Here is a 13935-nt window from a genome sequence, read left to right as displayed (position 1 = left end):
GTCTACTTTCAATACTGCTTCTTATTCTCTTCTCCAGCATCTTTTCATAGATTTTTCCACAGTGGCATAGCAGGGTGATTCCTCTGTAGTTCTCACATCTCCTTTTATCCCCTTTCTTGAAGATCGGGACTATAATTCCTTTCTTCCAATCCTCAGGAATTCTGTTCTCCTTCCACACCACCCTCAGCACTCTGTATAGCCACTGGGTTCCTACTTCTCCTGCTGCTCGTATCATATCCACTGTTACTTCGTCCCAACCTGGTGCCTTGCCCCCTTTCATCCTCTTTATGGCTTCTTCCACTTCATTCCAAGTTAGATCATCAGATCCGTGTAATAATCAAAAATAACAGGATACCCCAGTCAGAATTAGAAAACATCAAACAACAAGTACAACAAATACTGGAACAAAATAATGTGCAATCAGAAGAAGAAGAAAATACAGTAATGGACTCAAACATCCCAGAGCAAACAAACAAAGAACAACACGCATCAATTAAACAGTCAGAGGAAAACGAAATCTTAAGACAGCCATCAGAACAAGCACAAATAGAACACAAAGTGACACACATGTTAGATATAGAAGAAAAATTTCAGCTGACATATATAGAATACAAAGACACAAATACAGACATTAGACCATTCTTGCATAGACCGCCAAATAACCCACAAGTCGAAACAACAATGAAAACTATCAACACAATCGTACACAACAAAATAAATGAGAACACAACTATGGAAGAGTTACAACTACTGGTTTATATAGGAGCACTCACTACACTAAATATACACACTAGGCAGAGATCAGAACCAACCAACACACAGAAGAAACCCACAAAACCAGCATGGCGACACAAGCTACAGATCAGAATAGAAAAACTGAGAAAAGACGTCGGACAGCTAACACAATTTATAAGAAATGAAATGTCAGAAAAAAAAAAAACGAAAAAGGTTAGGTAAAAATCTCACAACAAGAAGTGATAGAGCAATTAGATGAAAAGAAGCAGAAATTACAAGCATTGGCCAAGCAACTTAGAAGATACAAAAAAAAGTGAAAATAGAAGGAAACAAAACCAAACATTCAACACAAACCAAAAGAAATTTTACCAGACAATAGATAACACACACATTAAAATAGACAATCCACCAAACATAACAGACATGGAACACTTCTGGAGCAACATATGGTCAAACCTGGTACAACATAACAGGCATGCATGGTGGATACAAGCAGAAACAGATACGTACAAGATGATACCACAAATGCCTGAAGTGATAATTTTGCAACAAGAAGTCACCCAAGCAATTAATTCTACTCACAATTGGAAAGCCCCTGGAAAAGATAAAATAGCAAATTTCTGGCTAAAGAAATTCACCTCAACACATTCACATCTAACTAAATTATTTAACAGTTACATTGCAGACCCATACACATTCCCTGATACACTTACACATGGAATAACTTATCTGAAACTTAAAGATCAAGCAGACACAGCAAACCCAGCTAAATATCGCCCCATAACATGCCTACCAACAATATACAAAATATTAACTTCAGTCATTACACAGAAATTAATGACACATACAACACAGAACAAAATTATAAATGAAGAACAAAAAGGCTGTTGCAAATGAGCACGAGGATGTAAAGAGCAACTGATAATAGACGCAGAGGTGACATATCAAGCTAAAACTAAACAAAGGTCGCTACACTATGCATACATTGATTACCAAAAAGCTTTTGATAGTGTACCCCACTCATGGTTACTACAAATATTGGAAATATACAAAGTAGATCCAAAATTGATACAGTTCCTAAACATAGTAATGAAAAATTGGAGAACCACACTTAATATCCAAACAAATTCAAACAATATCACATCACAGCCAATTCAGATTAAGCGTGGAATATACCAAGGAGACTCATTAAGTCCTTTCTGGTTCTGCCATGCTCTGAACCCACTATCCAACATGCTAAATAATACAAATTATGGATACAATATTACTGGAACATACTCACACAAAATCACACATCTGCTATACATGGATGATCTAAAACTACTGGCAGCAACAAATCAACAGCTCAACCAATTACTAAAGATAACAGAAGTATTCAGCAATGATATAAATATGGCTTTTGGAACAGACAAATGTAAGAAAAATAGCATAGTCAAGGGAAAACACACTAAACAAGAAGATTACATATTGGATAACCACAGCGACTGCATAGAAGCGATGGAAAAAACAGATGCCTATAAATATCTAGAATACAGACAAAAAATAGGAATAGATAATACAAATATTAAAGAAGAACTAAAAGAAAAATATAGACAAAGACTAACCAAAATACTGAAAACAGAATTGACAGCAAGAAACAAGACAACAGCTGTAAATACTTATGCTATACCAATATTGACCTACTCATTTGGAGTAGTGAAATGGAGTAACACAGACCTAGAAGCACTCAATACACTTACACGATCACAATGCCACAAATATAGAATACATCACATACATTCAGCAACTGAAAGATTCACATTAAGCAGAAAGGAAGGACGAAGGGGATTTATCGACATAAAAAACCTACATTGTGGACAGATAGACAATTTAAGAAAATTCTTTATAGAACGAGCTGAAACTAGCAAAATACACAAAGCTATCACTCATATAAATACATCGGCTACACCACTGCAATTTCATAACCACTTCTACAACCCTTTAGATCACATAACATCAACAGATACGAAGAAAGTAAATTGGAAAAAGAAAACACTACATGGCAAGCACCCGTATCATCTAACACAGCCACACATTGATCAAGACGCATCCAACACATGGCTAAGAAAAGGCAATATATACAGTGAGACGGAAGGATTCATGATTGCAATACAGGACCAAACAATAAACACCAGATATTACAGCAAGCATATTATTAAAGATCCCAATACCACAACAGATAAATGCAGACTTTGCAAACAACAAATAGAAACAGTAGATCACATCACAAGCAGATGTAGAATACTAGCAAATACAGAATACCCCAGAAGACATGACAATGTAGCAAAAATAAAATACATCAACAGCTTGTCTTACAACATAAACTTATAAAACAACATGTTCCCACATACAAGTATGCACCACAAAATGTACTGGAGAACGATGAATACAAATTATAGTGGAACAGAACCACTATAACAGATAAAACAACATCACATAACAAACCTGACATCATACTCACCAATAAAATGAAGAAATTAACACAACTAATCGAAATATCCATACCCAATACAACAAATATACAAAAGAAAACAGGAGAAAAAAATGAAAAATACATCCAACTGGCTGAGGAAGTCAAGGACATGTGGCATCAGGATAAAGTTGACATTATACCAATTATACTATCAACTACAGGAGTCATACCACACAATATCCACCAGTACATCAATGCAATACAGCTACATCTAAACTTATATATACAACTACAGAAATCTGTAATTATTGACACTTGTTCAACTACCCGAAAGCTCCTAAATGCAATGTAACATATACCGTACAGTTAAAAGGAAGTCACGCTTGATCAAGGTCCGCGTCACCTTCCAGACATGTCTGCTTGTGTCTGTATATGTGTGGATGGATATGTGTGTGTGTGTGTGTGCGCGCGAGTGTATACCCGTCCTTTTTTCCCCCTAAGGTAAGTCTTTCCGCTCCCGGGATTGGAATGACGCCTTACCCTCTCCCTTAAAACCCACATCCTTTCGTCTTTCCCTCTCCTTCCCTCTTTCCTGATGAGGCAACAGTTTGTTGCGAAAGCTTGAATTTTGTGTGTATGTTTGTGTTTGTTTGTGTGTCTTTCGACCTGCCAGCGCTTTCGTTCGGTAAGTCACATCATCTTTGTTTTTTGATAATTATATATTTACATAGTTCATACATCCTGGGCATTGAGAATTTAGATGATTTTTGCCTGTTATTGATATCAATACTGGCAAGGGATCAAAATATAGGACATAAATGGTCATATCTTTTCTAATTGTGCTGACACAGAAGCTTACATGATTTACACCACAAACAGACCACATACTTCAGTATGTGACATAAATTCCAACTTCCTATGTCTAACTGTTCCTGAGAAAAAGGGATCTCACCAGAATGACGGATGGACTGACAGACAGATGGATAACAAACAACAATTTTTTACACATAATATAATTACATTTTAATAATTTTCAGATTTTTTCCTTACTGTGAAAGTTTGATTCTTGCTAAATTTCATGATTCTAGGACAGTGGGAAGTACCCTACAACTTTTGATGAGTGAGTTTATGAATATCAAAATATGTGACATAAATGATCATATCTTCTGATTACACTGACAAAACTTTTTATACTGCCAAGGGACCATAGACCTTAGCATGTGTCATAAATTTCAAATTGATACCACTAACCATTTCTGAGAAGGGGTCTTAATAGTTGGACAGAACATAGACAGATAAAGTGACTCTGAAAGGATTCCATTTTTACAATTGAGGCACAGAACCCAAAAATGAAGAAATTATAACACAGGGAATGAAACAGTTGAGCTTAAGTGTAGCAGAATATTGAAGGAACACCAACAAACCTTTGCAGAGAGCTCTAATTTTTATCACTATTAATGAACAATTTGTAAAACTTCCAGGCAGTGCTTGAGTTGTAAAAAAAAGTAAGTTTCTGGTACTATGACCTTCTGGAGGTGTTTTCTTCTAATTTACACACCTTAAAACATAATTTTAGCGCTTTTTGTTTTACATTAGAGGTAACGCTATGGAATACCAACGCGTAACGTCACAAATCAAGCACCGCTTATGAGTTTCAATGACGTGGAGTGGGAATACGATATGTTAATATCAGCAATGGTAAACACTCAGAAGAGTATTCTAGTACCACATCTGATCAAACCAGTTCAGACTGTAAAGTACTTATAAATGATCAAGGATGGCATCAAGGACAAGATGTTCCTTGTCAGCCTTATGTCAGACAGTGGCTACCAACTGAGCAACATTATTGACTTGGATGTTTTCATTCCCGGGAACATTTTAAGTAGTGTGTTGAAGATACTGGTAGTAGAATAGGGTGTGTTAAACCTGTACAGAATACTATTGTTGCTGTCAAAAGTGGATGGAACAATGCATTCATTCATGTACATTGCACAAGAAAAGGAGCTACTGCCAATTGGAGCTACTGCTAATTGATGATACAAAGTGGCAAAATGCAAAGTTGAAACAGTAGATCCCAATTTCAGAATCTACATTTATCCTCCGCAAGCCACCCAAAGATGTGTGGCTGAGGGATATGTTAGCAAGTATTTATACTTCTCTACAGGTAAGACCAGAAGATATGTATGGGGGTAAGAAGCTGCAATCTGTCTGAGAACTTCCAATGGACTGTGAGCAGAAGATAGTAGTATTAAACAAAAGGCAATGGATGCCACAAAATAATAACAAATGGATGGTTGTTTCCCCAATGGATGAAGGCATTGCAGTCATCTTTCATGAAGGTAAGTCTCCCTCTTATGTGCCCCCCCCCCCCCCCCTACCAACAGAAAACAAATGTGGTTGCAGGTGCAGGAAAGTAAAAATTCCTAGGCAAATGTTATGGATACACTGCACAAAAGATGGTACAGTCTAAGTAAATAATGAGAACAAATATCACCAGCACTGACTTAGTGCCAAAACTGAGCATGGAAATGAACTACTGCTTTGTAAATAATGAAAGAAAGAGTATCAGTAAACTTAAACTAGACTTTCCAATACATATTGTGGTTAAGCAGTTAGATGACCTAACAACTGCAGCACATAGGCTCCATGCACTGAAGAGTGAAAGCTATTCTCAGGACAGAAGTGCCTTCAACAACTTCTGAATAAACCATTTCTCCTCCTAGAGTTACATGGGCTCTGGCATAGTAACTATAGTGATGATATGTGGTCTTTGTAAATACTGTAAGTGTGTTAGGGAATGTTTTAAATTTTTGTTCACGGATTTGGGTCAAGACAGCTGTGGGAAATGTACGTTCGGAACACTACTGTAAATCAGTGCCTAGATAGGGATGCAGTGACATATCACCCTGCTCTAAAAAGCACTCAGTCTTCAGGCTACAAGTGGCCCATCGGGACCATCTGCCCACCATGTCATCCTTAGCTGAGAATGCAGACAGGAGGGGCATGTGGTCAGCACACTGTTATCCCGGTCGTTATGATGGTTTTCTTTGACCGGAGCCGCTACTATTTGGTCAAGTAGCTCCTCAATTGGCATCACGAAGCAGAGTGCACCCCGAAAAATGGCAACAGTGCATGGCGGTGCGGATTGTCACCCATTCAAGTGCCGGTTACACCCAACAGCACTTAACTTTGGTGATCTGACGGGAACCGGTGTATCCACTGCAGCAAGGCCTTTGCCTGCCTTGCTCTAAGCACTTTAAGAACCAGTGAAGTGACAATCTTCAACAGATCCCACAAGCCTGCTAAGCATGCATGAAGTGTCGTAGGATATTTGAGAGACTAGGAGAAAGCACAGTCTAATTGTTATAACTAGAACAGATGAATGCTAAAAGCAGAATTATAATAATGGGATGGAGTGGAGTGCAAACCATTGTAAAGTCAACGTACAGGGTGTTACAAAAAGGTAAGGCCAAACTTTCAGGAAACATTCCTCACACACAAAGAAAGAAAATATGTTATGTGGACATGTGTCCAGAAACACTTACTTTCCATGTTAGAGCTCATTTTATTACTTCTCTTCAAATCACATTAATCATGGAATGGAAACCACACAGCAACAGAACGTACCAGCGGGACTTCAAACACTTTGTTACAGGAAATGTTCAAAATGTCCTCCGTTAGCGAGGATACATGCATCCACCCTCCATCGCATGGAATCCCTGATGCGCTGATGCAGCCCTGGAGAATGGCGTATTGTATCACAGCCGTCCACAATACGAGCACGAAGAGTCTCTACATTTGGTACCGGGGTTGCGTGGACAAGAGCTTTCAAATGCCCCCACAAATTAAAGTCAAGAGGGTTGAGGTCAGGAAAGCGCGGAAGCCATGGAATTGGTCCGCCTCTACCAATCCATCGGTCACTGAATCTGTTGTTGAGAAGCGTACAAACACTTCGACTGAAATGTGCAGGAGCTCCATCGTGCATGAACCACATGTTGTGTCGTACTTTTAAAATCACATGTTCTAGCAGCACAGGTAGAGTATCCCATATGAAATCATGATAACGTGCTCCATTAAGCGTAGGTGGAAGAACATGGGGCCCAATCAAGACATCACCAACAATGCCTGGCCAAACTTTCACAGAAAATCTGTGTTGATGACGTGATTGCACAACTGTGTGCAGATTCTCGTCAGCTCACACATGTTGATTGTGAAAATTTACAATTTGATCACGTTGGAATGAAGCCTCATCCATAAAGAGAACATTTGCACTGAAATGGGGATTGACACATTGTTGGATGAACCATTCGCAGAAGTGTACCCGTGGAGGCCAATCAGCTGCTGATAGTGCCTGCACACGCTGTAAATGGTACGGAAACAACTGGTTCTCCCGTAGCACTCTCCATACAGTGAAGCGGTCAACGTTACCTTGTACAGCAGCAACTTCTGTGATACTGACATTAGGGTTATCGTCAACTGCATGAAGAATTGCCTCATCCATTGCAGGTGTCCTCGTCGTCCTAGGTCTTCCCCAGTCGCGAGTCATAGGCTGGAATGTTCCGTGCTCCCTAAAATGCCGATCAATTGCTTCGAACATCTTCCTGTCGGGACACCTTCGTTCTGGAAATCTGTCTTGATACAAACGTACCGCGCCACGGCTATTGCCCCGTGCTAATCCATACATCAAATGGGCATCTGCCAACTCCGCATTTGTAAACATTGCACTGACTGCAGAACTACGTTCGTGATGAACACTAACCTGTTAATGCTACATACTGATGTGCTTGATGCTAGTACTCTAGGGCAATGAGTCGCATGTTGACACAAGCACCAAAGTCAACATTACCTTCCTTCAATTGGGCCAACTGGCGGTGAATCGAGGAAGTACAGTACATACTAACGAAACTAAAATGAGCTCTAACATGGAAATTAAGCGTTTCCGGACACATGTCCACATAACATCTTTTCTTTATTTGAGTGTGAGGAATGTTTCCTGAAAGTTTGGCCGTACCTTTTTGTAACACCCTGTATATCTCTTTCAGCTAACAGATTCATAATAATAGAATGACATGTCAAACACTGTAACATAAATGCCCATCTCTTCCAGGAAAAAGATTTTAGTCATAGTAGCAAGTATACATTTATTGTGAAGTAAATGTGCATTTCTTCGAGGAAAAAAAATTTGTAATCACAGCATGAGGTGCTCATTCATTGTAAACATGTCTCTCTTCCAGGAAAAAGATAAAACAATTACATATTTCTTTTGTTTGTCATTGTAAAGCCATTAAGTATTTCTTTCAGATAATCAAATATAACTTGTGCGAAAATTTGTAGTTGCTAAGGACAGCACCCATAAAGTTTCCCCTGGGAAGGAGGGGGGATGGGGGTGGGGGAGGTGTTGCACATTTGGACAATGCAATGCCTAAAATGCAAAGAGCAGAAGTCAGAGCTGTTAATTTGCTAGAGAATACCAAGAATACACCACAGGAAGGGCATTGGTTGGGTGTCAATATGAAACTCACATGGTTTCACTTTAGGATGTCACTTCAAATATTGTCTTCACGTGTTTGTACTTCCGTGACCGAGTTTCACAATTCCTCAAAATATTCGATTAGCCACCACATGGTAAGCTAACTGAACAGACCTCCTCTGATATATAGAGTGTATCAGAAAGAATCATCCGACTTAAAAAAAATCATAACTATTACATTATTTGAAATATATGTGTTGGAAAGAGCAAACACTCGAGTTTTACATGGTTCCTACTAGGTAGCAGCAGTGTGCGCCCACTTCAGTTCTAGTAAACATGGTGTCAGGACAACAGAAAGCATTCTGTGATCTACATTTTGCACAGTGCGGGTCAGTAATAACTGTTCAGCATAGCTTTCATACTAGGTATGGTGTGGACCCTCCTACGGCACAGAGGATTAGGCGATGGCATGAACGATTCCAAGAAACAGGTTGTTTGTGTAAAGGCAAACTGCCAGGCCGCCCCCAAGTGTCCGACACAGACATAGAATGCATCCACCCTAGTTCCATAGTTTCACAAGGAGTTTGCAAAAAATCGGTTTGCCATGCAGCTCGACACGCCCCCACTGTCTGTCTGACATGTGTTGCGCCGATGTTTACACATGAAACCATACAAAATTGAGCTACTGCAAGCTCTTCGTGAAGGTGCAAACAACAAAATATGGAGTTCTGTAATTTTGTTCTAGGCAAGATGGAGGATGAAAGTTTCCTTCCATGCTTAGTGTTTAGTGATGATGCAACATTCCATTTAAATGGAAATGTGAGCTGACATCATGTGAGGATATGGGGTACGGAACAATCACATGAAGTTGTACAACATGAGAGGCTTTCTCCAACTTTTAATGTGTTTTGTGCAGTTTCTCGAGAAAAGGTTCTTTGCTGAGAACACTGTTACAGAAAGCACATATCTCAATAGGCTTGAGAACTTTCTTTCCCCACAGCTGGAGTATGTGGTTACTTCTTGGGGGGTGGGGGGTTATAAAAAATTCTGTTTATGTGCCTCCATTACCAATAATAATGAATGAACTGAGACATCCCATAATAGCAGCTGTGGAAGCTGTAACTTGAGACATACTCACTGCAGTGTGGGAACAATTTGAATACTGCACTGACATATGCCATGCATATATCCCGGTGTAAAACCTGTCCCATGCACCCTCCCACCACCACCTACTCCAGTCCTGTAACCCGGAAGGTGTACACGATCAAAGGCAGAGCCACGTGTGAAAGCACCCACGTGATTTACCAACTGACCTGCCTACACTGTGACGCATTCTATGTGGGAATGACCAGCAACAAACTGTCCATTCGCATGAATGGACACAGGCAGACAGTGTTTGTTGGTAATGAGGATCACCCTGTGGCTAAACATGCCTTAGTGCACGGCCAGCACATCCTGGCACAGTGTTACACCGTCCGGGTTATCTGGATACTTCCCACTAACACCAACCTATCCGAACTCCGGAGATGGGAACTTGCTCTTCAATATATCCTCTCTTCCCGCTATCCACCAGGCCTCAATCTCCGCTAATTTCAAGTTGCCGCCACTCATACCTCACCTGTCATTTAACAACATCTTTGTCTCTGCACTTCCGCCTCGACTGACATCTCTGCCCAAACACTTTGCCTCTGTATATGTCTGCTTGTGTGTGTGTGTGTGTGTGTGTGTGTGTGTGTGTGTGTGTGTGTGTGTGTGTGTGCGCGCGCGCGCGCGAGCGCGAGTGTATACCCGTCCTTTTTTCCCCCTAAGGTAAGTCTTTCCGCTCCCGGGATTGGAATGACTCCTTACCCTCTCCCTTAAAACCCACATCCTTTCGTCTTTCCCTCTCCTTCCCTCTTTCCTGATGAGACAACAGTTTGTTGCGAAAGCTTGAATTTTGTGTGTATGTTTGTGTTCGTTTGTGTGTCTGTCGACCTGCCAGCACTTTCATTTGGTAAGTCACATCATCTTTGTTTTTAGATATATTTTTCCTACGTGGGATGTTTCCCTCTACTATATATATATATGCCAAATTGGATGATTCTTTTTGATACACCCTGTACATTGTTATTCAGTGTCTGGACCACTTGCAGGATGCAACAACACATAACATGCACCAAAGCCACCATGTAACATACGTTTTCTGAATTTACATTGCATTTCTAGTTTTTATAATGAAAAGTGCGATAAATAATGCAAAGTGTGTTGAATATAGCAAAGTGCATCAAAAACGGTATGATGCATGCTGTGATGCATGCATAGCCGTCGGGCTACACTACAGATCAATGTGTTACCACAATATTTATTTATTTACTTTTATATTATTTATTTTTTGGGGGGTGGGGGGAGGAGTGCCCACTAACCCTTCAATTTACGCTACTACCTAACTAATAATGTCCACCTTTGCATAGCCAGTATTACGTACACTGACATGAACCTCGGTGATACTTCCAGCAATTATTCTTCTTTAGCTTTAGTACTTACAAATATTGCATATGCAGTGATAAAAAATGTGCACCGAGACATTAGAAAGGTTTTGCCATGGAATTCTCAGATACACAATATTCTTTCCACCTGCAAAGACCTCTGAAGTAAATACAGAATAACTATCAATATTTGATATTTTTTCGCAAAAATTAACGTCTCTCGCTCTCTCTCTCTGAGAGAGAGAGAGAGATATCCACAAACAATATTCAGCTGTAAGGTGTTCGGTCATGAGGTGAGACTGGATACCTCAATTAGCAAGGGCATTGCCCAGAAAAAGCAAGGTCCAGGATCAAGTTCAAATAACAATCCGACACACAAGTTTAATATGCCAGGATGATTGAAAATGGTACACATACACTATTGCTGAATAAAAGATCTTTCTGGAAATTTCTTTATCATCCACTGTAGCAATGAAACACTAATGTATACAAATTCCTTTCATTTGCTGTGTTCGGAATAATTTTTTCTCATTTCAGATTTCCCAATGAACCAATCACATTTAAAACTGAAGTTATCTTCAGAACTCCAGTTTAAGCACAATCATATCCTGTTCTCTTTTTCATCATTTGTCATATCATACCTCAATTTTCATTGTGTAATTTCTAAGAGTAGGCTTTCCATTCTTGTCCGACCGTACTGATTGGGTTTTCCCTAATCACCGAGGCAAATGCAAGGATAATTTTCTTCTAAGAAACTTCATTTCCACATATTTGTAGCATGTGCTTTATCACATAAAATTTTCCTTAACATTTATTTGATTTTTTTAAAATGTAGGCCTAGGCCCTAATTCCTGATGTGTCAGTCTGCTGTTAAAACGACTCACAGACAAACAAATAAGTAGATGAGGCAGTTTTACTATTAGGCCTACTTGCAGTTAACATGTATCAACATTACGTTCACCAAACATTACTGTCAATGTCAAATATGTTGAAACCCTTGGTAGGCAATGTCAAGCAAGGGCTACAATAGGCAACATTTTTACTTATAATATATGATTTGCTTCCTGTTAGCCTCCTTTTTAATCTGAAACAGTATGGTGAATTTCTCATACATTTCACAACATAAAATCCATAATACATGCAACACTGTTTGATGATGTTCAAAAACCACAGATCATTAAGCTATCATGAAATGGTAGCCCTAAGCGAATGTATGTTCAGTTTAAGCAACTGGGCAGTAAGTTACCACAAGCAGGAACTAAGATTCCCCAAAGAACCACTTAAGATGATTTACTGCCTTAGTATGTTTCTTAACATAAATATGGCGACAATAAGAACAAAATTTGGTACACTGCTGCAAACCTCACAAGAATTCCGTAGGGCAAAATAACATCACGTGTTATGAGAATTTTTCTGTATTTACGTGCAGCATTATTTACGAAATCGTCAAATGTTCGTCCTCCGGGGATACATGTTGTTATTTACTTACAATATAGTTCAATCATTTTTGGTTCATAGTTGAACAGTTTCTATCACAACAAACTGAGGTCTAACCTGTTGTCTTATTACATGCGGAGACGAAGCATGCCCATTGGTATGGTTCAGCATTCCGTTACCACTGTCTCCACCGAGCCACTTCATTTGCAAATGGGAACTGAAACATTAAAAATATGCAGTACGTGTGATTATAATGAGCCAAAACGGAGAACATTAATAATTGCTAAGCGGCGCCGACATGATTTGACGTTTCGTGACCACATAGGAGGGACAACAGTACGTATCTGACAGATACACAATTAATTATCTACCTCTAACTGTTTTGCGTAACATAACTGATATGTAAAATTAAAAACTTATACCTGTATAAGATGTTAGTGAATGTGGATTAAATAAATTGCTCGATTCAACACCCGATCAACCTTTAGATTGACGGGGCACAGGAACTACACAAGGCGCTTTAGTGGTTTATTCCACTTAAACTACTTGCAGAAAAAAGAAAACGTTAATCATTATTTAGCGAATAAAATTTTATCAGCCACATGCAAAACTATGCAAGCAGAACATTTTGCCACATTTGAACGAACGGATGTTGTGTCGTCAATAATCTCCATCGAATGAACGCGACATTTTCAGCCCCATTGAACACTGGGAAAGCATATTCCGCATTTCCAAAGAGGCGGTTTGTACAAACATTGAGTAATCAGTGCATTTGTTGTTATCTGGATGTAGCTGCAACTTTTTTCGCATGTGAGGTAAGAATGAATAACGGAAATATCAAGAGATGTCGGAACAGAACTGGGAGGAGGAGTGTATTTAACCTACTAACGGAAAGAAAAAGTGAGATGGCAACACAGACCCGTAAAAGCTATGTTTTTTTATACTTGGAACATTTTTGTGAATTTTGTAATAGTGATTATTATATTCTTGGAAGTTTAGATGGGAGAAAAATATTTATCTTCTTGCCATTACTAGTTGGCCTACGTTGGCCAACGATGAAGCATCATATTTTTCTGGCAATTTGTTCTTAGCCCTTTTTTTTTTCTACCATGGTTAGGAACATACATAAATATAGTGTACTAGCTTTGTAGTACCAGTAAGGAAAAACATTATAAAAATTAGCGTGATATCAATAGGCAAAACAAGTTTCATTGATATCCTGTGCAGTAAAGGATATGTTTGATTGTGCACATGTCATTTCTGTTTCTTATAGGCCTACCAGGAATTTTTAATTTGCGTAAATGTTTCTGATTGTTATTACTTTCTCTTGAGAAGTTAGCATTTTCGATACGTTTGGTAATAAGTTACTGCTATTG

General features: G+C 39.1%; 1 protein-coding gene across 4 annotated transcripts in view; it reads right to left on the bottom strand.

Annotated features, from left to right (window-relative positions):
* Nucleotides 1–13270, bottom strand: part of LOC124776586 (pumilio homolog 2) — a 592179-nt gene extending 578909 nt beyond the window's left edge. For all 4 annotated transcript variants that reach the window (XM_047251637.1, XM_047251640.1, XM_047251639.1 and 1 more), the window contains exons 1-2: nt 12982–13270; nt 12677–12776 (exon numbers count right to left, since the gene is read on the bottom strand). In XM_047251637.1, coding sequence (XP_047107593.1) covers nt 12677–12763 — 87 coding nt within the window. In that variant the 5' untranslated portion in view covers nt 12764–12776; nt 12982–13270. The remainder of the gene's footprint in view (nt 1–12676; nt 12777–12981) is intronic.
* Between the last annotated feature and the right edge of the window lie 665 nt (nt 13271–13935).

Source organism: Schistocerca piceifrons, chromosome 2, assembly GCF_021461385.2.
Source record: "Schistocerca piceifrons isolate TAMUIC-IGC-003096 chromosome 2, iqSchPice1.1, whole genome shotgun sequence".
In the NCBI taxonomy this organism is placed as follows: domain Eukaryota; kingdom Metazoa; phylum Arthropoda; class Insecta; order Orthoptera; family Acrididae; genus Schistocerca; species Schistocerca piceifrons.
This window is presented reverse-complemented; position numbering and strand designations above follow the sequence as displayed.